The 22,953-nt window shown below is 38.1% G+C and overlaps 1 protein-coding gene and 1 long non-coding RNA gene across 2 annotated transcripts; one reads left to right on the top strand and one right to left on the bottom strand.

Moving 5' to 3' along the window:
• The first annotated feature begins 2,324 nt into the window (after window positions 1-2,324).
• On the top strand, window positions 2,325-5,013 carry LOC128497923 (uncharacterized). The gene is made up of 2 exons (XR_008354357.1): window positions 2,325-2,435; window positions 4,605-5,013. It is a non-coding gene; the product is annotated as an uncharacterized LOC128497923 (long non-coding RNA).
• SNX10 (sorting nexin 10) lies at window positions 4,315-22,297 on the bottom strand. The gene is given in 7 exon segments (XM_053468159.1): window positions 4,315-4,586; window positions 4,588-4,762; window positions 11,560-11,658; window positions 11,975-12,075; window positions 12,229-12,312; window positions 13,171-13,225; window positions 22,233-22,297. Coding segments are annotated over 6 exon segments (531 nt in total). The 5' UTR covers window positions 13,195-13,225; window positions 22,233-22,297; the 3' UTR covers window positions 4,315-4,538.
• Window positions 22,298-22,953: the final 656 nt, after the last annotated feature.

Genomic DNA, 22,953 nt, shown 5'->3' with positions numbered 1-22,953 from the left:
TGGTAATCTCCAAAATGCACATCACAACTCTTGTTCTCTCTCAATAAAAGTGGATTTGTCAGTGAAGAGAAGTTGATACGTTTACAAATGAATTTGTAACAGCTTACATGATTCTATACCCCCATATATACTATATATATATATATACTATATATATATATATACTATATATATATATATATACTATATACTGCTTTCTGCAGGTGTTTCTAAGATGTTTTCACATATATTAAAATCTAGAATTAAAATGCTATAACTATATAGACAGTTTGACCAATGAATAACCCCTGTGATGCTGATTTTGGCGAAATGGGGATATGACAGTCTAACTGATTTAGTGTGACATATCCCTTCACAGGATGGTTCATCCAATAAAACCCACCACAGCAGGAGGCGTGACAAGCTTTGGGTCATCAAGCTCTCCAACGATGTGACATGCAGCAGCGACACATGGGATGGTGAAAGAAATTATCCCGACAACCAAAAAACAGCAATATATAAGTTCATAAGAACATGAATTGGATTTTGTCCATGGGGGGACAAAAGGAAATCTTATACAGATTACTACTAATACAGTATTATGCAATCATTATCACAAATTCTAATGACATAGGTAGATTTATTACATAGGATGTAGTAGTTAAATAATATATCAAATTGTTGGCGCTATATAAATAAATTATAAGAATCATGTTGACCTGTGTGTTACGGTTACAATCAGAACTTACAATGCTATTAAACTTTTTTTTTATTATTCTTAAGATTAAGTAAACCTTAGTTAGGTTTAAAGTTTGATCTCTTAAAATCACTTTTGCTTACCCGCCAGTGCTCACTTTCACCTAACAACTTTCCTTGTCTTTCCTGCAAAACAAGGGCTCTGACAGTACAGGAAAAGGCTGTCTCCATACTGTCCCTCGTCGTTAAATGAGCATAGGCAGTAAGTAAAAAGGCTTTTTTCCCCCTCCTGAACGGTTAACAGAACAATTTTGCAAATCTTACTTTAGCTTAAGATGCGCAAAGTTTACTTAATAATTTTCTTTAAAGTGTTTTTTTTTTCTCTCTTAAGGAGCAGCCATGTAATTTTCTTTTTCTCACATTAATATTTAGAAAAAAGAATAGTCAAGTCCCTGCAGCAGATATGTTTAGATATCTGAAAGCTGCTCAGCCCCTTCCATCATGTGGTACGTTAGCCTGTCCAAGCAAGATACATCGCCAATGGTACAAGGAACTGCAGCTGGACTCAATCCCGAACCAGTCTATTATAGAATGTTTTAAGATCATGTTTGCAGCAGCACTCGCAAGCAGCACTGGGTGGATGTGCAGAAGACTCGGCCAAGCTGCCTTGCAGAAGACACATGAAATTTTGTGAAAGCCATTACGAGATAAGATAGGTGTCAGTGAAGAAAATACAGCTTGCTTCGCCGATGCCTAAACAATTAAACAATAATCTGAACATAAATGGCCCAGTCTAGATTGTAAGCTTGGAAGAGCAGGGCCTTCTACTTTTGCTGACGGCAGCAGGAAACACTCCCGTTTAAAGAAAAAAAAAAAAAGGGGCAGGGAGCGGGGCGTGTCAAGACCCCGAGACCCAGAGGATTTGGGTCTTGACCCGGAGGAGTAGTGCTCACCCGGCAATCTCCAGGTCAAACCCGGAGAGTTCCCAGGTATGCTTATGAAGGTGTAATCATGCATATGTGTAAGTGTATAAGAGAATGGATGTGTGTTGTGACAAACTAGTGGCAAAGATGGCACAGACATGCTGTTTGGTGGCAAACATGGCACTCAGAAGCTTTTGGGGGGCTTAGGTTGGGGGGGCAATTTTTGCACAGTAGCCCTGTGGTTTCTAGTTGCTCCTTCAAATTATATATTTTATACATGAAAGTGTGGCTGCTTTATTACCTTTAATGGCATAATATACAGGTTACAGTCAACATTATGCAATGTGCTTAAATTACAAACTGATGGGGCATTAATAATTGCAGTGCTCTGGTCACAATCACCTGAAGCTTCTACTATCCAAGAATGAACAAAAATAATTTTCAGGACAAAATGTAGTAACACAGGACGATGTTTTGTTTAGTCATGTGTGTCATCAGACGCAGTGGCAGCCAACGGGTTAAATAAATGGTATTTATATATTGTTTGCAGGGCTGGTATTTCTCTCAGGACATGGATAGCTCCGCGAAGCAGTCGGCCATTCGTACACTTACACTCAAAGTGAACAGCTTCGTATTTGTTGCCGTAGGCTGCGCTGGTTGCCATAGGTTACCGATCCCAGGTCACTGTTCCACCCCCCACACCGCCCGCTCATTAATCGGGCGGCTGCTGGAGCCAGGGCGCCTGCGCGAACAGGAAGCGGAGGCTGCTGCTTAGTGCTTACCTTAGGCTGCTCCCTGCGAGCCACGGCCGCTACCGATAACCGCGCCGCTGCCCAGGTAAGAAACTCAGCAGGCAGGAAATAACCGGGGGGTTTATGGGGAAGGGGAGGACTCGTCCATAAATAAACCAGACTTATAAAGTTTATTAACAACATGGAGAACTTATCATACAAACGGCATTTAGTGAATAGAAAAAACTTTGGAACCTGAACTCAGCATGGAGACAAAAATAGTTCAGCCCCTTTGTGTAAATTCATGTGGATTTTTTTATTATTATTATTTATTTATATTTCTGCACATCTTCGTATCCAAATATTAATCTGCAGAATTCTTATCAAACTATTATGCACCTTTTGTTTATTCCTCGCTGGCCAAGGGATATAGTTTATATATATATATATATATATATATAAATAAATGATGTATATATATAAATGATGTATATATTAGTTACGGGCAGGGGGGAAATTACATTGTTTCTTGGCTATAAATAGTTTGAGCAACTGTTTTAAAATCATAATAAATTACAGCACAGAACGTGCAGCCTGACTTTTAGTATGAAAGGGTCATTTAAAAACTGAATCTATTATGGTTTTGCTCGTTTTAGCCATTAGATGATGTTTAAATGGTCAAACTGGTTGTTAATCACTGTTCAGTTAAAGTTAAATTTAGATTATTAGATTTAGATAACCTAAATGGCTAAAAGCTACTGAAACATACATGAGCACTATGGCATTTAAACCTAGTCTGTGCCATATAAGAATTAATGCAGTTTTAGGCACCCATGATTCTACATAAAAAAGTATATACATAAAACACAGCCCTTTACAAGTTTTAGGCAGATAAAATAATACACTTATTTTAAGGAAACAACTGGCAAAGTATTTGTATAACTCTTTATTTAAATACATCTTTTAAAAACAGCACTTTTATATCCTTAAAGTAAAATTTCTAGCTTTAATATATTAAAATTAAAGATTTCAAACTATAACAGAGTAAAGGCAATTACAGAAGATGTACAGTTTTCACATTCTAGTAGGCAATACTGGCCATATGTCCAATGCATACAAAGCTTTTCAATTAAACAAGTGGGATGAACAATACCCTGTAATAGCAATTAAAAGTGCAAACAATTTATCAGATCAGTGTAAGATTTACATCAGATGAGTTTTCAATAAAATTACTAAGGAAGGGAGTTAGATTTTCACAGGTAGTGTTCTAGTCTACGTGTTTTATATGTGGCATTAATCGAGGAATAATTTCTGTGTGCGATCTGCCACTCGGGTGCAAGAAACACTTAAAAGCTATGAAATTAAAGCAACTTCCGATGATATTCCAGTGGCGCAAACAACTCCAAACATCAGGATTTTTACAAGGTACATTCAAGTAAAAAAATAAAATAAAAAAGTGAAAACCCATACATTTTTGCATCTATGTATTAATGCTATAGCTCTGTTTTGATGAACACTGTATGCACTTTGAAATCTAGACTTGATATAAAATACTACATTTTAGCACAATTGTAATGAAAGAACTTTCAATGGTTTCCATAGAAATCATTATGTGCCGGGCTTGCAGTTAGTGGCAGGTGGATATAGGTCATTCTATTTTGGGGTTGATGATGCCCGGATGGAAATTCATTCTTTCTTCCGCGGTTTGCACAATTTTATAGTCTCGTAGTATACAGCCGTCACTCTTTTGTCCAAGCATTGACGGTGAGCTGAGGGGAAAGATGTTGGTGCATGAGAAGAAGGTGAAGCAGTATGGGCGGGTATGAGAATGAAATGGAGGAGAGTAGGGAGGGGGGTCAAAATGAGGAAATTGGTTTTCACAACACACTCAAGGCCTGAGAAGCAGAGGAGAACTTTAATTATCTCCAGTCAGAAAGAGAGACAGGAAATTTGGACTTTTAATTAGCCATTTGGAGTGTGGTTAGTTTTTTCCTTTTTTAAGCTAGATAATTTAAACGCAAATAATTCAAGTCTGACTAAATGAAATTCACATAATCAGAATGCAGATAATTGAATTTCTACTGCATCCATTAATTCAGTGTGGAGGTGTGCAAAGACTCTTATGAGAAGCTGTCACAGCTCAATAAAATCTCAGTCAATTAATTTTTTCATTACGCGAGCATTACACCACAACACCAAATAAGCCAGTCTACCGCACATGAAAGTACCTCTCAGATTCCAAGCAATGACTTGTTTTTTTCTTCCTCTTCCACAGGAAAGCGCCGGTTTGATTTGGCATAGTTATGGATTGCCTCAAGAACAGAGTATTTTGTCTGTCCAGATGCACAGGCTTCAATTTCTTCTGGGCTGAGCTGAGTTTGCAAGAAAAGGTGTAGCCGGCTGTCAGAGAGCAGGACTGGACACTGCATGACCCTGTAGAATGTAACCCAAATGCAGTTACTCACCATAATACAAAGACAGTAATTAAAAAGGGCATGCAGGGAATTAACACAGTAGGAAAGCAATAACAAAACAATTTCTGAATGCATATGGTTCCAAAATATCCAAGCCAATTATGGCAAAGGTACAAAGATTTCCATGTATCCACAGTACGGTGCCCTGGAACACGATGGTGCCATAGAAGCCAATAAAAATAATAAATGTACCTTACAGCATGTGACAGTGTCACTCTACCTGGACACATTTTTGTAGCAAAGGCAAAAATCTGAATTTTACCAAATGAAATATACTTCTTAGCTTCAGAAATCAGATAAGTTTATCCTTTCCCCAGTGACTTTAGTTGGCTTTGATTATCAGAACCAGCGACTCCTTTTTATTCCAGGTAAGCCCAACTGCTAGTTCCAGAACACAGTTGCCATTAAATGTGTAGGTCTGTCAGTATGGTTGGGATGCTCTATTCAGTGTTTATAAACCTTCAGCTTCTTCAACTGTTGTGCATTATATCTGCTTAATTTGAGGCACAATGGAATCAGTGATTTATAATTAAAAAAAAAAAAAATCACTTAATGAAGGGGTCGAGCTTGTTTAAACCTGAGGAGTCTCCTTAGGACATACCTGTACGTCCTTAAGACTTGCGGCAAGAAGCCCATTAGGACGTACACGGCAGATCAGGATGTGAATCGACAGCATGGACTCTCCCCTGTTGGCATTTGAGGACATGAGAGCCTCAGCAGTGTCTTTCTAGATGCTGCTGGGCTCACCTATGCACAGACAGATCAGGAGGAGATGGTGAAAATATTAGAAGCCCAGTGATGTCAGCAAAAAAGGTCAAAATGTGTGGTTGCTGTGGGCTACCTAGAAAGGCAAGTAAGGTGTCTTTAAAATCCTCAAGGGGTGCGCTTTTAGGAATATAGTTTTATGATGTGAAATTTAAATACAAGATTCTACTGTATCCCAAATGAGACATGGGCCTGAAAGCGATCTGTCAAAATTCCAAATTTAAAAACTGAAATGCACATGTCCCAATTTTGACCCCACAATGTCCAAGAAACCAGACTTACTCATACATTTGTAAGGGTAGGGGTGTTGCTGAATAATTTCAGTAATTGCGTGTACTGTGGGAAAGAAATATACCGAAATAGTGTGTTTGGAGTATTGGAGCTACAGTAAACAGTTATAATACACCTAGTAAAATACTTTGGGATGTCGATATTTAAAAAAATAAATAATGCACACACACACACACTTTTGTTCTGAAGTGATTGCTTTTTCTAGCCACTATTGGGGCTCAACTCGTGAGTTATGTGCGTCATTCAGGTTTAGCTTCAAAAACTACCAAAATAAATGAAAAAAGTGTATGAGGTGTTTCCAAAATCAGGACAAAAACCTAAATAATGTTTTGTGGGTTTTTTTGCACCGACACTGTAGTTTTTATACGCAAACTAGCTTTTTTTCTTAATTTGTTAAAATTTGTTGGATCTTTGTTCCGTACTAAATTATCTTTTATGTATACAAATTATTTCAAATGAAAACCTACTTCTGAGGGAAAAAAATACATATATAAATTTGTTTGGGTACATTGAACAGGAAGGAAGAAAATCAGTTATATGATAAACATTGTACAGAAAAAGAATCCTGTCTTTAAGGCACATCGAATGCAGGATAGTCACTAAAAGATAGAGGACATAACACCGTTTTTCACAATCCATTCAGCAATAGATTGAATATTTCAACTGAGTCAGCAATACAGCACATGTTTCGGCCTCCAGTCAAATAGACATATATACAGAAATAAAATGACGTACAAAAAAAGACCCCTTGGACCTACAGTTTTGTTTCAGATTCAATATATACAAAATATTGTACACTGCAAAACCCAACCAATGCAGGGACTAATAGCAATGGATAACCTTCCAATATTTTATAACAATTAAACAGTCAGCCTGCAATCAGATAGACCTGCAGAAAAGAAGCGTTATAAAGTAGGTTGACGGACCTCTTGGACCTGCTGTTTTTGACTAATGCTGGCTTGTACACTGCAGTATCATTAAAGCAAAACCCCACCAATGCTGGGATTATCAACAAAATCGATAACCTTCCAATATTTCATAATTTGATTTAATATGTAACACTTCCTATTTTCCACTTTACAAGGAATACAGTGGTTCTCTGAGCTTGTAGATCTGGTCAATGCAGTTACAAATGACTTACTGTAAAAGATGTGCATGCATTGTAATGGTTCTCTTAAGACACTGAGGGCCATATCCATCATGCAAATTTATACAGGAGCAAATTATCACAGCTGTGGTGGTTCCTGAAGAATAATACTTCTGTCATCTTAACTACAATGTAATCTATATATCCTTCAAATAAATATCTACTGTGCCACATAATAACAAACAGTCTCTTTAAAAACAAGTATGGGCAAAGCCAAAGCTAAATCATTGTAACGGCCAAGTGCGCCAATCAATCAGGACAGAAAGAATTTGGAGTCTGGAGAGCTGGCAGCAGGAATGCAAACAAGAATGAAGAGGATGTCATATACTGGCCACCAAAGGGTTTCAGAGCCAATACCCAAGGTATGCGTAACAAACTAGAATATAGTACCCTGGCACTCAGCATACTCAGGGAGCATAATTCAGATTCTAAGATGGCATAAATGCCTAAAAATATATTAAAGAAAAGGGTTGATGACTTGTCAAAATTAAACAGACAGGTTATATATTAAGAAATGAGCAAATCCCTAAAGAAAACTGAAAAGAAACATATTTCAGCTACTGCGGTTTGGCATAAACTGGTAAACTATACGCATGGGTACAAATTTAAAATGTCAATATTCTTTGCTTATTAAATCTGCCAAGTGCTTGTTCTCCAGTTACTGAAAGGATAGCTGTATGCCTGCAGGAAGGTCAAAATTACACAAGACAATAAGCAGAGGGTCAGACTGAGCACTGACAACCCCAACTAATTAATGTAAATATGCAACATCTGAGAACTAATTGGCTAGCTAGGCCGCCCCACACACACACACACACACACACTTTTAATATTGAACACACAATGAAGCAACACAATATTAAATGATTTCTCCACATACTGCATTTTTGAGGAGGATGTATAGAACATTTTATGGTGGGATTTTAGACTTATGTAAACACAATTTACCAATCTGTTTTTCTACTGATACACAGAAAATAAATAACTAAATGCAGGGGGGGGATTTGTGGGCACACTATTGTACAATAGACTGGGCTAACACACATTCAGAACACCTAGAAACAACACGAGTACGGTAGACATCTGACGGGGCTGTTTTGTGTCAAGTATTTGCATGAAATTGCTTTGGGAAACAGCACACCACTGGAATCGGAAAAGCTATCAGGATCAGTATTATTGCTCATCATTATAAAGGGTGTATTCACTAAAACCAGCGAGCTTGGAACAATTCAACTGGCATTTTGAAGGGCCAAACCCAGCAAGGCTGCCTGATCGGTCCCTAAAAAATGCATACAGGAAATGTCTTGAAGGGTGTACAACTTAAAAAGGAGACAAACAGCGATTGTCCTCTTTGGCATATTATTAAACATCAACAGAGTTGCAATCCCTCCTCTCCATGTTTATTTTACAGAAAGCCCCCTGCACCCACCCCCACAAAAAAAAAAAGTTATAAAATGTATTAGGTAGAGAAGCACCTTTAAAGTAGGATTATACAAAATCAGATCAAGCAATATATAGCCAAGAGCTTTTGGCTGTGGGTGTAAATAATTTATTACTGTTATTTGACACACCAGTACATATTTAAACACAATGAAAGGGGCCTTATTGTCAAAGGCTTCACAATGTAGCAGTAGAGTCTGAGGGAAATAGGGGTTAAAATGCACAAGTCAGCCGGCAGTGTAGTAATGTTAGAGCTTTGGTGCCCTCTGTTGGCAATATTTAGTTGATACAAAGCAATCATAAAATGTTCTCATTACAGCCAACAAATCAGAAGCGGGTAAAAAAAAAAAAAAAAAAAAATTGTTAGATATTTTGTGCTCAGATTTGATTCAATGTTTTCTCACATGAACTTTACCTACTTGGTGTCTGCAAGTAAATATGGGGGGGGGGCAACAAAGACTGGGCAGTAACAAATGCGCAATAAGGAAGCGTTCTATGCATCTGGGAGCAATAACAATATTAACAATGTTGCGGAAAACTATAATTATTTCAAACACTGGAAAGAGGCAGAAAGTGAAATTACTTCACCGACAGGAGTGTAAGGGCAAAACGTTACTCCTCTGTGACCAAAGAAAACACTGACTGGTCATGAATCACTTTAATTCCTCCTCTGGATCACCACATGGCTGAATTTTACCCTTTCAGGCCAGCATAAACTCAGACTTATTAAATCCCATCTCCGAGCCAAGCTTCTCAGTAGGACTCATAGCACGATGCTTTTTTGTGTTTTCCTCCCTGCAGCATCTCCTGCTCTTTCTGTATGTCCGAGACTCTATGCCCCCTTTATATTGCAATGCATGTCAGTCTTCTAACCCAAAGGGGTTTATTCACTAAAGGGAGAGTTGTGTATCAGCTTCTTCACTTCCCTTTTCATTATAGACAGCCCACCCCTTGAGCTTCTGCAAAAGAATAGCTTGACTGGCCCCATACAATGCATAGTCCTCTTTATTTAAAGTATTGGTTTGTCTTAGTCTGTCAGTTCTAGTTTTGTCAAACACCTTGAATATATGCATTGTATGAAGTGCTGCGTAATTTTTGGTGCTATAAAAAAATATTGTTAAAATTAATTTATATTGGTGAGATTTATTCAAAATATATTTACACATTTAATTATGTTTCAGGCAGGGTCAGCTCAGCCTTTATTGAAGCATGCTAGTATTGGCCTTCCATAATATATACTGAAGTCAGAGCATTAGAATCACAACAAACACACACTTTTTTTTTTCTTCATCTGTGATTAATAGTAACACTTTTCCCAAATCAAAACATAAAGCCGAGTTCTTTCAGATACAAGTTAGTGAGAGAAAGTACACCCAGCCCTATGATGTGCAGGGCTTCAGCCACACATACATTTTTGTGGCCACTTTAAGGGTGACCCATTGAAAGATAGCACTATTCTATGCTTCAGCAGTCTAGCCCATACTTTTCCCTACCCTAGGGAAGGTCTTCACTAAAACAATGGCATTTTTGAAGTAGCAAAGCAATAACACAAGTGTTAAATCTTTAATGTTGTCCGTGGCAAAGAACTGTATATGTTTTACAGCAAATGGATGTCTAGTGGCAGCCCCCACCCCCTATACACAAAATAAAATATGCATGAAGTATACAAATTGATACGATGTGTAGGTTTACCTTATTTGAATATATCTGTATCAACACATTTTACTATAGATGCAGTACCATGATAGTTGTAATATTTGCACGTTACAAGTACTGGATTAACTACTGCATTTTAATGGACTGTGCAACAATTTTCCCCACAGCATTTAGGACACTGAATGGAATATGTGCTTAGTGTAAATAATATAAATCTACCTATAAGCAAATACAAGCAATTAGAAAGCTGAATACCACAACAAAGTCAGTGAAAAGTTAACCATGTTTAAAAAAAAAAAAAAAAAAAAAAAACACTTTAAAGGGTAAACAATTCCTTTTTGACTCATGGGATGAACAAGCTATAATTAATCCTGTCATTATAAACCTGTATATTCTTTTTTGCAATAAAAAAAAAAAAAAGATACAAGAAACATCCAGTCTATATTTAAAAGCATCTATTGAGCTTGATAGGACAACATTGGTAGGTAGTGAATTTCACGTCTTTGTTAACAAAGCGGTGAAAAGGGTTCTTTAAAGTAATAAGTTAAAATTAACTGTTCCAAGTACAAATGGGTGATGTCTTTCTTTGCACCAGAATTCTGCCCCTTACGTGGCTAAACTCTCCAAAACTGAGCTTCTCTTCCCACCCTCAAATGCTAACATTTCTTTAAAGTTTCCCTCAAAGTCAATGATGCAATCATCTCCTTATCCCCCTCGCTCCAACCCGGTCTCTCCACTCATCCGGAGATCTCCTTCTGCCCTCTTCTCTCCTAGTTCTCATGCACACTTGCCAGATGTCTCAAGGGTTGCCTCTTTCCCCTGGCCTTCATTCTTTCAAGAACATACTTCAAGACCCACATCTTTAATGAGGCCTACGCACATGTTAATACCCTTCCTCCCATCTTGCTTTAGCTCACCTTTCCTAGTTCCTCTCCTGCCCTTGGATAATATTAATGTGGCTGGTCCATCCTTAACAGTGCCACTTTTAAATCTTGTGTAATACACCCTAACTCATTCTAGAGTGTAAGCTCATTTGGGAAGGGCCCTCAGATTTTGTGTGTGTGTGTAATTGTTATATTATACACTACTTATGTCCCATTTTGCCATTGTACAGCACTACAGAATATGATGGTGCTATATAACAATCTAATACCAGTTTGCTGAAAAATTGACCAAAGGAAGCTTTGATGTTTATACAACAAACCAAGTTACAGTTAACAGAACTGTAGTCCCAGTCATTCTTTATAAATAGAAGCTGCATTCATTTTTTTATTAATTATTAAAATAGCTGCCCTCATCAGTGATTGGTACTTAAAACAAGGCATGAAGTGGAAAGCTAATGGAATGCATTTCCTGCCTCAGCACATTAACAGCCACAAGATGGCTCTGTTACCCAGCACATGGACTATAACAGCCAAAACGTATAGCCAACAATTATAGTTAATATCCATACTCACTTATTTAAGAAATCCTGTAAACCACGAACACGCTGTTCCACATTCTGTGCATTGCTTACGTTAAAAAATGGGATTTTAGGTGGAAGTTCTGGCAGATCACTAAAATTAAAATAAAAAAATTCGGGAAACTGAATTGGACCAACATGCTACCAACCTATAAAACCTAACACTCGATATATTCTTGTCCAGAGATAATTCATGCAGATAGCATAGGCTGTATGAATTCCACCAGCACCAACTTCATGACTTCAAATATACACCTGACTTTAACCATTTAAAGGTTATCATAACTATGAGGAGGCATCCTATGACCAAACCATGCCCACTTTATTCTAGACACTAACAAAACGATATAAAAATACATAGAGAATATTCCTTACTAGTCAAAAAATCTAAAAACCTAATCAGGACTCACATTAATACTGCATTGCTCTGAAGTTTTTGTCTGAGCCATACAAACTCCCTGAATCTTCTTCTGACACAAGAGGTTTTCAGCGTAAAACATATGCTGTTGGTCTGGAAGGAAAAGAAAAATCAAAGACGTAAAAACATTTTAGAAATGCAACCATATGTATACCGGCTGACATTGTAGATAGTCTGCAAGTCAAAAGAACTACAACTACTCCCAACAAGAAGGGGAAACCCCATACTGAAACACTATTTACTTACATGAACACATATTTCATAGTCCAAGTATGAATGCCAGTCATCTTTCTGTATTTTCGGGTCTCGTACCCACACACTGATAGTTTCCTGTAATCGCATGTTGTCAGTGTTAATAAGTGTCCTTGAACCGTTCACACCAAGACTGTGCATCAAAATGCTGTTCTGAAGCAGAAGTGGGATTTTATAGGGGCAAAAAAAGGAGAAGAAAACTAAAAACCCAACAACACTTGACATGGGAAATTTTCTTTCTTAATAACATTAACTACAATAGATGCCAACTCTGGTGATGTTGTTTCTCAAGATTAATTTTTTTTTTAACATATACAAAACACTGTAAACCTCATACATGACCCATAATTAGGGAGGACAAATATGTACAAATATTAAACATGACCTCTTGTAGAACATGCATGCATATTATAAAACACACACACTAGAATTTCCCATAAAAAGGGAAAAAACAAATGGTATCAGAACTATAACGCTAACTTTAGTTATACCTTAACTAATGAGCACAACAGTACACGTATCAAGTAAAATAAATAAAGTCAAGAAATGGATATTACGCTATTTGTAGAATGACCATAAAACAATTCCTGGAATGACTGAGGCAATGCCGCCTTCCAATGTTTCACAATTACTAAAAGGAATGTGTCCAGAACAAGAAACCCCTTTCTCCCATAAATTCATTTTACGACATGTGCTTCCTGCTTTTCTTCCATGATTACACACTAATCCAAGCCATTTGACATATCACTAGTAAGGCAACTTTTATCAGTGAAATGCTGGCAGGCAATATACACACCTATAAGAGACCATACATGCCACTTTTACACATCGTGGTCTAGAGGTCTATGAGAGCTCAATAGTATTGATGATAAATAAAACAAAAACAACAAAAAAAAAGAAAAAAAAAAAAAAACCTTAGGGTTGATAGCTACTTACCCCTTTTCTGTCCTTTGGGAGCATATTATAAACACACTTAAGGACAACCAAAAGCCTGCAAAAAAATAAATAAAAATGAAACATATACACACACACACACTATTTCTTGTATATACGGTATTTGTTATAATCAGAATTTGCTCATAACTTCTCTGTGCTTCCATAATCTTGTCTTTTTACTTATGGGCCTGCTTCTTTTACCCTATCGCATTACTGTTGATATACATACAGCATGTCAACTTTGTAACATCCTACCCTACAGGCATTAATGGAAGAGTTATAATACCCTTTTCTTACAAGCTACCCTTGATGAACTAGATAGATAGATTGTGAGATATCTCACATATATACACACACACACTCACTCACTGTAGAACTCCCCCAGCATAAATGGATAAAGAATGGACTGGAGTGGTAAAAAAAAAAAAAAAAAAAAAAAAGTGGGAGAGGGGAAGGCCAGTTAGTAGTGAAATGCAATAATTCAGACAGGATATCAGAAGGGAATGGGTTCATGTTTTAGTAGGGTCATGTGTTAGGCTCCTCAAAACCTTGTATCCCTGGAATTGATTCAGGTTTGTCTTTCCTTAAAAGTGAGAGGAAAAGGGTAGGTTAGCGTGTCATCAGCAAATAGCTGGTAATGGAACCCCAAAAAAAAAACAGTAGATGTCCCAGAACTGAGCCCTAAGGTATATCAAAAGAGCAGTAGGGGAGAAAAATAAGTGCCAGAGAAGGAGATGTAAAGTTACTGTCCCAAGGTTAGGATTTGTGGCAGGAGAGAGTAGTGTCACAGATAACATAAGAATTCAGAGTTTCCAGAAGAAGGGATTGGTCAATAGTATCAAAGGCTGCAAAGAGGAAGAGTAAGCAGTTACTTCTTTTTTTAATTCTGTTTTAATAAGACCGTGACTTAATGTCTCACAGCAAAATGCATTCAGAAATCATCTATGGACTAAAAGATATCTTGAAGGCTATGCAAGTTTTTTCCCAGATCAGTGAAGGAAATTATGGCTGGGGTGCTATGACTAGCAGCATGGAGAGATCTTCAGTATGGAGCATCTCATGGGAACACACTAAAAAAAAATCTAAATAATGATTAGAAATGAGGACTGGTTCCATAATAAAATGAAGCTCCTTCTCTAGTCAGGCCATGCAACACATGCAGAACTAAACTGTATAAGGAAGTGGTTTGTTTTTCTGTGTACAGCATTCCAAGAAGTCAAGCAGAACACTGCATATCCTCCCTGCTATCAGGACCTCTCTGCAACACTTTCAACAATCGATGAATTTGTTTAGCAAAGCTAAAATCAGATAAGGTTTCTGGTTATTGTTTTTCACAGATACAGGTTTAAATAATAGTGGACCATTTTACCCCAGGGAAGCAGAGACCCTAGCCAAAAGGGGGCAAGTAAAATTATATTATATTATTACACACATACCAATAAGCTAAACCCAAAAGGGTGCAAGGGTGCAGCAACTAAAGGAGAAGGGGAAACAAACTGACACATTTTATCCCCAAAAAAAAAAAAAAAAAAAGTTAAAATCTGTTACGGTGACCATTTAAATATCTTATTTAAGGATTTATTCTCAAGTTTTTACATGTTGCCATAGTGAAGAGGACAGCTCACAATAAGTAAATGAGTAATACAAATTGCCATATCCAGGAGTAGAGAAAAAAAGAAATGCAACAAGAAAAAAAGTAATTCGCAAACTCCTGAACCTGTCTTTTGAAGAGGTCAGAAGCCGTGAAGTCCTGTCAGTGGCTAGTTTTGCCAAATGGTACCAGTCATAACAACATCTGCTCCTCCATGTTACATACCCTCTGCACATTACACGATCAAAGATCCATCTTAGGTATAGTCTGTTTTCAGTATAATGGAATAGTAGCTTTTGCTGTGTTTATAGAAACCATGCCAATGTATTTTTGTACAGTTTATTATTATTCTTTTACTTATATAGCACCAATAATTTACGCAGCGCTTACCACAATACATATATTCCAGGGGTATGACAAGATGAGAATTGACAGACTAAGATAAACAGATACATTAGGTGGACAAAACCATGCTCCCAAGCTTACGATCTTGAGAGAATGGTGTGAGGACAAACATAAGGAACAGAGAAAGGTGAGAGGTAGGGTGGGATTGTATCAATGACAGGGAAGTTCAAGCAGCTAAAATGGTATGCTTCTCTGAAGAAGTGAGTTTTGAAATGTTTCTTGAATGTTGGGAGGGAGGGTGAAAGCAGGTTCCAGAGATATGGGGGGCAGCCCGAGAAATCTTGTAGACGGGAAAAGAAAAGGAGGTGATAAGTGAGAGAGCCTTAGCCCAAGGGAAGAACGTAAGGATCGATTAGGGGAGTATTTGCTTATGGTGGCAGAAATGTATGGAGAAGCAGTGTTATGGAGGGCCTTATATTTTAATACAAGGGTTTTAAATGTAAATTCTAAAAAGGTAATAGGGAGCCAGGGGAGGATTTCACAGAGTGGAGAAGCAGAAGAAGAGCGGTGTGCAAGGAAGATAAGCCTATCAGCAGCATTTAGGACAGACTGCAGAGAAGAGAATGAAGACAGTAGAATGCCAAAAAGAATAGTGTCGCAGTAGTCAAGATGTTAAATAAGGGAGCAAACCAGAGTTTTGGTGAATTCGTAGGTGAGGAATGGGCAGTTGCAACAGGGGTTTTCTTTCTTTTAGGTGCAAGTGGCTGAACATGAGGGATGAAGGAGAGGCTTAAGTCAAGGATGACCCAAAGGTATTGGGCCTGGTTAGTAGGAGAGATAGTGTTAATGGTGATACAGAAGGAGGGAAGATAATGAGTTCAGTTTCGGAAACATTAACCTTGAAAAACAAGTGGTGATGTGGTTAACCAACACCTCACGTCTCAGTTATGTGGCGCTAACATCTGTCCAAGACCTCAAATATAGCAGAGATTCATTGGAGTTTTGTACCAGCGCGTAAGGAATTTATAGGCTACTATGTTAATGTTCATGCCAACTATGGCACAATACAGAATAAAGTTATCGTAAAATATTAACCACTGCATAGAAACGCCAAGGAACAGGGACAAATGACAGTGTGCGAAGACAATGATTCTTTATATAAAGTTTGGCTTTGTACCAGGCAACCTCCAGACTGGCACTGTCCAGGTATAACCTTGTACTTAGTGGAGACAAACTATAATATTCAGCTTGCTGGAGGTCACCTTAAGGAGACATAAAGGGTCCATCTTCATCTGTTCAGCAAGTTGAACAACAGTGCCAGGTATGCAACACACACTGGATGTGATGTCCCTCATTTCCATTAGACAGTGCATGATGTACCATCTGCAAAAATATCTTGTAAAAAATATTCTCCTTGGGGAGTCAGAATAAATCAACAAGTTTCAAAATTTCTTTTCAACCTGGAACCTGCTTTCCAAAAGCATTCTACTTATACATACAGATCTATATTGTACCCATAGCAGCTACTTATCGATCTTAAACTAAGGTGTGTTCCCACAGCAAGAACTCTAAAAGCTGTGGAATGCTTTACCCAAGAACACACCTTAGTTTAAGATGGGACCATGGCTCATCTAATCTTAAGTGGCCTCGAAGGTATTTGTACGTTGTGATGAGGTAAACCCTTAAGGGCCTCATTTTGGAGTAAACAAATTCAATTTAGCTAAATGAAGCTCATTGCCCAAAGAAATTAATATGGAAATTCTTTGTAGCCTTTTCCAGTTTTAATAGCTGGTCCCAAATTTGTAAAAGGGCCTGTCCAACATGGACAGGTCCACTTCCCGAGGTGGAAACACAGTGAGGTCACCCACCATATTTAGCACTTAGTCTAAGAAAGAAGCCTCTGGCAAAGTAAAAGGATGAGGAAAGCGAGTACGTGTGTAGATTAGAGTGAATGCGCGATTACATGTGTGTTAGTACAAGTATGTGTGTTTAACTGTGTGCATATTATGTGGGGAGGAGCAAGTGACTGGTGGGGCCAATTTGCTTTTTTTAGACCACAGGACCAGATGATACCAGCACTCTCCTGTGCCTAACCCACCCCCATTAGTACTCTTAACGTTTTCAATCTTTTATACTCCCAAAATACTCACTTCTGGATTATTAATACACAAAATCAACATTCAAATAACCTAGAATATAACTCGCTTTTGGCCACAACAATATCAGAATAAATTCAAATTGTAATAACGTTCTGACCCTCAAACATTTTCTAATCCAGGTATAAATAAAATATTTTCTAAAAAAAAGTCCTTTAACTACAGACCCCCATAAAATTTAGGCAATGTGTCAAATGTGTAAGTAAACTAAATATAATTTGCTTCTTACCTATAAGAAAAAAAACACAACAATGGTAATCCTGTCATATGGTACATGGCCCAAAGAGAAATGGATTGTCAAATGGATGGTTGGTTCCAAAATTAGGGGGGGATAATTCCAAGGTGTAGCGCTGATGTGAAGCAATCACTTGCCCCAAAACTGCATATAACATGACACATTGTAGCCGACAGAATGCACATGGTCACGTACAACCAACTGGCTTGTCCAGTCAGCATTACTGGATGGAATAAGATAAGACTTTGTAATATAAGTTTTTGAAGAGGAAGATTACTGTCCAGCAAGTACTATCCAGTAACAACCTTGAAACATAAACCCATAATGAAGTTTATTGAACTAGTAAAGATAAAACCACTGCAACAAGAATAGCTACATTCTGCAAATACCAGAAAGAGCCAAGTTGAAGGGGTTTTAACCCCTTCACAGCCATATGGACATGCAACATCCAATAGAAAAATGTAGCGCCGCACCTAGCCTGTTCTCGTTTCGAGGGGGATCGCATCGCACTTGAGACAGTCCCATGAGAACCAATCAGCAACCAGCACAGTCATGCGATTGCTGTGGCGACCATTCACAGCGATCATGTGACTGCTAATCCAGATGCTTAGCCTCTCTCCTAATGTTAACACTAAAAATAAAAAACATTTTTAGTTTTGTTTAGTGTTAAGTTAGTTTGGCAGCTGGCTAGATGGTTTAGTTTTGGGGAGTGTGAGAGAAAAAAAAAAAAAAAAAAAAAGAGTATATATAGTTTAGTGTAAAGCGTTAAGGTAGCTTTTGGTTTGCAATGCAAGGTTTTTTTGTTAAAATGGAAGGCTTCTACAACACATTCTATTTTGGCTGAGCCAAATGTCTCATAGGAAGCTGCTATGGTGTTTATGTTACTCATGCTAATGCCATATGTCAACATATACCATTAGAGTATGTGTATCAGTGTATTGTGTGTGTGTGTTACTGTAAGGTGTTAGTGTGGGTAAATGTATGTTAGTGTATGCCAAAGTTTGACAAACCCCGAAAAAAACTGTCTCCTAACTTTTTCGCCTGGCTCCTAGATCCAACCAAATCTGTCGACCCCTGATATACTGTATAGCTTACATGGGTACACTATTCACATGAAAGACACCGTGGTTGAGCAGACCTATGGAAAAAAACTAGGGTACAAGAACAGGAGCTCAAGGAAAAGAAATAAAAACCCATTTATTTTAGTTTGCACCATTCTCAGACAACTTTGATAGAAACTCAAAGATTCTTGTAATCAAGAATATTGATTGCAATATGCAAGCACGATCATCAGCACATAATGTGAAATGATAGTCGAATTTCAGGCATAAGAGCAATGATTTGATGTGGACTACAATCTATATCACACTAGTAAAGAATCACCACAGAATGAATAAATATGGAATTTGCTGTGCAGAACCGCAATTCAGGAACAAACCTGTCTTCATCTAGAGAGTAAGTCAATGTTAAGACGATAAAATGATTTTCACTTCCTTATACACAAAAACAAACGTCCAGAGTTGCAGATGTCAAGTTATAAAAATCCCCTTGGCAGTGCAGAGAAATTAAACAAAAAAAAAAGACAAGTAGAACCTATTCTTGGAGTTTCCAACTTTAGGCAGCTTATTTGCGGATAAATGTTTTTCAGAACATACAAATTTCCCCATCATTTTTGGCAGCCGATTATAGAAAGAAATAGAGAGCAGAAGATGCTACTCCCCATTATCAAAAACATATAGTTAATTTGGTCATAAGCCTCAGAGTGCTAACAATGGGGTTAATAGGGATATGCGCCCCCCCCAGCCTCTATTTCAATTTCCATAATACATAAATAAAACATTAAAGTGTACATGCTGCAAATGAATCAGTGTCTTTCCATTTAAACAGACACATGAGTCTCTACTTTCCATCTAGTAATAGCACGTACATGGAAATGTTCTCTTCAACTTCCAAAATATTATCATCCTTAAGACTTTGATGTCTCGGTTCATTTTGGAACAAAGTACTTTGCAGGTTTCGGATAAAGGGCATGATTTTTGGATGGACTCATACAGGCAAAAGAATACTTTTGCAATAGGAGCAGTGGGGATCTCTGCCCTACTCTCAAGACAAATGTGCCGCCAGTCCTTGACAAAGTTTGCGATCCTCACAGTTTTGTTGGCGAGTGTGAACTTGGAGCTCTACCATAAAATAAATATTTACATCAATCGCACAGAACTACATTACTAGTGTGTGGTGGTAATGTCCAGAAACAAAGGCTTGGGTCTAAAAACGTAATCCCGCATTTGAGATGTACCCTTATTTTTGAGGCATGGCTTACCTAGGACCTTTTAAGCAACATTGGTACCCATTTATGTAACCAAAGCAAACAGTTAAGTGAACATTTTATTTACAAATTGTATAATTTAACGTTATACACATTTTCACTTTTATAATTCTGGAATACTGATACACTTATACTAGCCTCCTAGGAAACATCAGGAGATGAGGAACATGGGATGTATGCAACAAACCCCCAACATCTAAAAAGTGTCAAAATTGAAAAATCTTTATTGGGTGGATGTGAGAGTCAGAGAGGGGCTGCCTTTCTACCTAACCCAAAAAAGCCACCTTGTGGAACTCAGCTTCAGGTGAGGTGGCCACGTAGAGGCTGCATGGATGTCTCTGCTCAAGCAGCACATAACCCATATTGCCCTCAAAAGGATCAACAGAGGGGCAGCTCAACGGGATGGTACCTTGAAAATTGGGACCAGCTTATATGGACCTACTGAAAAACTGTGTGAAGCTTAGACAAGGGTGAAATGGCTTTTGGGGGAGGACAGAGGTTGTTGCAATGATCCAGGAAGTATGAGTAACAATGTTGCTAGAGTAAGAAGGTTTTAGAAACCATGTGGGTATGGAAGCAGTGGGAGTTAGAGAAAGGAGGCGGCTTATCAAAAAGTAACTTGAGCATCAAGAGAAAAGATTCAGAACTTCAATGAGCAGTCACATTTTAATTTTTACATAACTGCTCCAGGTCTGTGTGAAAAACTGCAGGGTAGCTGGCTTTCACTCTTTGCAAATTATGGCAGAATAGCCTGTTCAACATCCTCAGCAATTCTGGTTAGATGAGTGAATCATTGCTTTCTTCATTGATGCCTGGAAAACAATGCTGGGCATTACCATTCTTTAAAGCCATCTGATAGCGTACTGTAATACACATGTATAAAGAGGAAATGTATGTGTAGAGCCCAAGCAGTAGGCATGTACTATTGGCTAATGTGTCTAATGTCACAACTTTAACTACATGGAGAAATTAGATGTATGCTAAACCAAGTTTATGAAATATTCCAAGGAATGAAAACCTACACATCAGAAATCAGAATCCTGCTCTGTATTTTCCTACACCAATGTCAACAATGACAGAGGAAAATAAAAATACTGAAATGTGGCAGAGAAACAGCTCCCAGTAAGGGGTGATATGACAGCTATTAATAGAAAAAAAACCGGGGGTAAACAAAGTGCCCATGGTAAGGTTGGCAGAAGTTACTGATGCCTAGGGGCATATCTCTGTGTCCGCAAATGTTATGGAGGGGCATCCTTAATTAAAGGAACATCATGTACATGATTTAATTGTATGTGAAATGTACAGTCTTGTTTGTTAAAGAAAAAAAAAACAACTTTAAGTTTGCTTCCTGCACATGCCAGTTGAATTTACATGCAAACAGGTTTGTATATTCCCCTTAAAAAAAAAAAAAACACAGTTCACAATAATTTCACTCTAGTTTCAAAAGCAGTAATCCTGGTTTCCTGACTTTTTTTTGTTTAGCTCAGGTAGCTGAGAAGCTTCGATTATCTCTACGATGTGTTGAGTAACAGTTCAGGTTAATGGATATTTTTTGTAATCTCTCAAGCTTTTTGTTTTCATCACACGTAAAGATCAATTAAGGATGAAATGTTCAGTGTGCATTTAGAAATTTGGCCCACAGTCACCTAGACACGCAGTTTAATGTCCCATACAGCTACAATTAAAGGGACCGTCTAGTATCAACAAAAAATGAATATTAAAGTGTTTTAATATACAATATTCAATCGGGGGGGCTTTAGAAGAAGATGCAGCTAAACAGCTACTCTGTGGTGACATTTCAGCATCACACAGCTGCAAGGAAGTGTTATGGCAGGTCTCCATAGACCCATCACTGAGCAAGTAGAGCTGACCAGTGCGGGGGGGGGGATTACATGCAGTAAAAACGGGACACAAACTATTACATGCGTTAAAGTGCGTATGTGGGCCGGAGCATCCCTTTAATAAAACAGAGGTTATGAACAAAATGTAACAATTCAGGTGAAAAGTTTCTTATTCACTATTGAAATGTTCCTACGGATTAGACCAGGCCAACATAATCATAATATGGTCAAATGGCACTTTAATTAAAACGCGAAACAATCAGCTTTTCAATGTCCCGATAACAGGAAATGTGCAAGTTGCTCTTTAATCATAACTCTCCGCGCCTTTAGGCATTCTTTAACTCTCTATAGTCGAGTGTAATAATTCTTGGGTTGTGAGACACTTGTTCACCCGCGTTATATAGACTACAAGCAGCTGCCTTTGCAGCTGCCTTTACACCTGCCTATAGCCGGACAGCCTAGATAACTCCGGTAATAACTACGTAAAGAAAAATATATACTCATGAAAACTACCCACTACATTCATAGCGACTACAGACACCCATAGACAGCTATACGCAGCACTCACCAGGTAAAGAACCGGCAACAGTTTCTATCACAGCCACTGAAAGGTACCTTCAGCTCATACAGGCAGCGTCACGTGATTGTAAACGAGCTCACAGAGGCAGCTATAGGCAAGGCGTAGTGACCACGCCCATGCGCCGGGCACACTGGGAGGTCATTTGCATTTTCGGCCAGCAATGTGTGAGTAGTGTGTGGCCTCAAGACGTCTCGCGGGGTGGGCGGGGCTGTGCAGAATAGGAGTATAAAGGGGCGGGCTGTTGGCTCGGAGCGATCAGTCATGTGAGAACCCTGGAGGTGTCACGGTTGGTAGTATGTGGAAGAAATAACGTTAACAAGCGCGCTAATGTAATAGCGTGAGGTTTCCACATAAAACCATTCTGCAATGTGATAACGTCATGGTATACTTCAAGACTCGGTCAATCCCAGGCTATTTACTTTTTATTATTAATGTTACTTTTTTTTATTAGATACCGCTCATACCCAACTTTGAATTGTGCTTACGGAGGTAATAAGCCTGTAGGGAAAATGTACATTTAAAATAAAGGTAAATTAAAACGCCTTTTCATGAGATTATTTGAAAATAATGGAAGAAACCTGAAGCTAATTATAAATTAGGAAAGGCTAAGGTTAAAAAATAGGTAGAAAGGAAAACCTTACTGGGACATTCAAAACAATTCACTGGGTCTACCCCATGTACTTTGAGCAGCCCTAAAGCTCCCCATTAA

This window comes from Spea bombifrons, chromosome 5 (assembly GCF_027358695.1).
Source record: "Spea bombifrons isolate aSpeBom1 chromosome 5, aSpeBom1.2.pri, whole genome shotgun sequence".
NCBI lineage: Eukaryota > Metazoa > Chordata > Amphibia > Anura > Pelobatidae > Spea > Spea bombifrons.
This window is presented reverse-complemented; position numbering and strand designations above follow the sequence as displayed.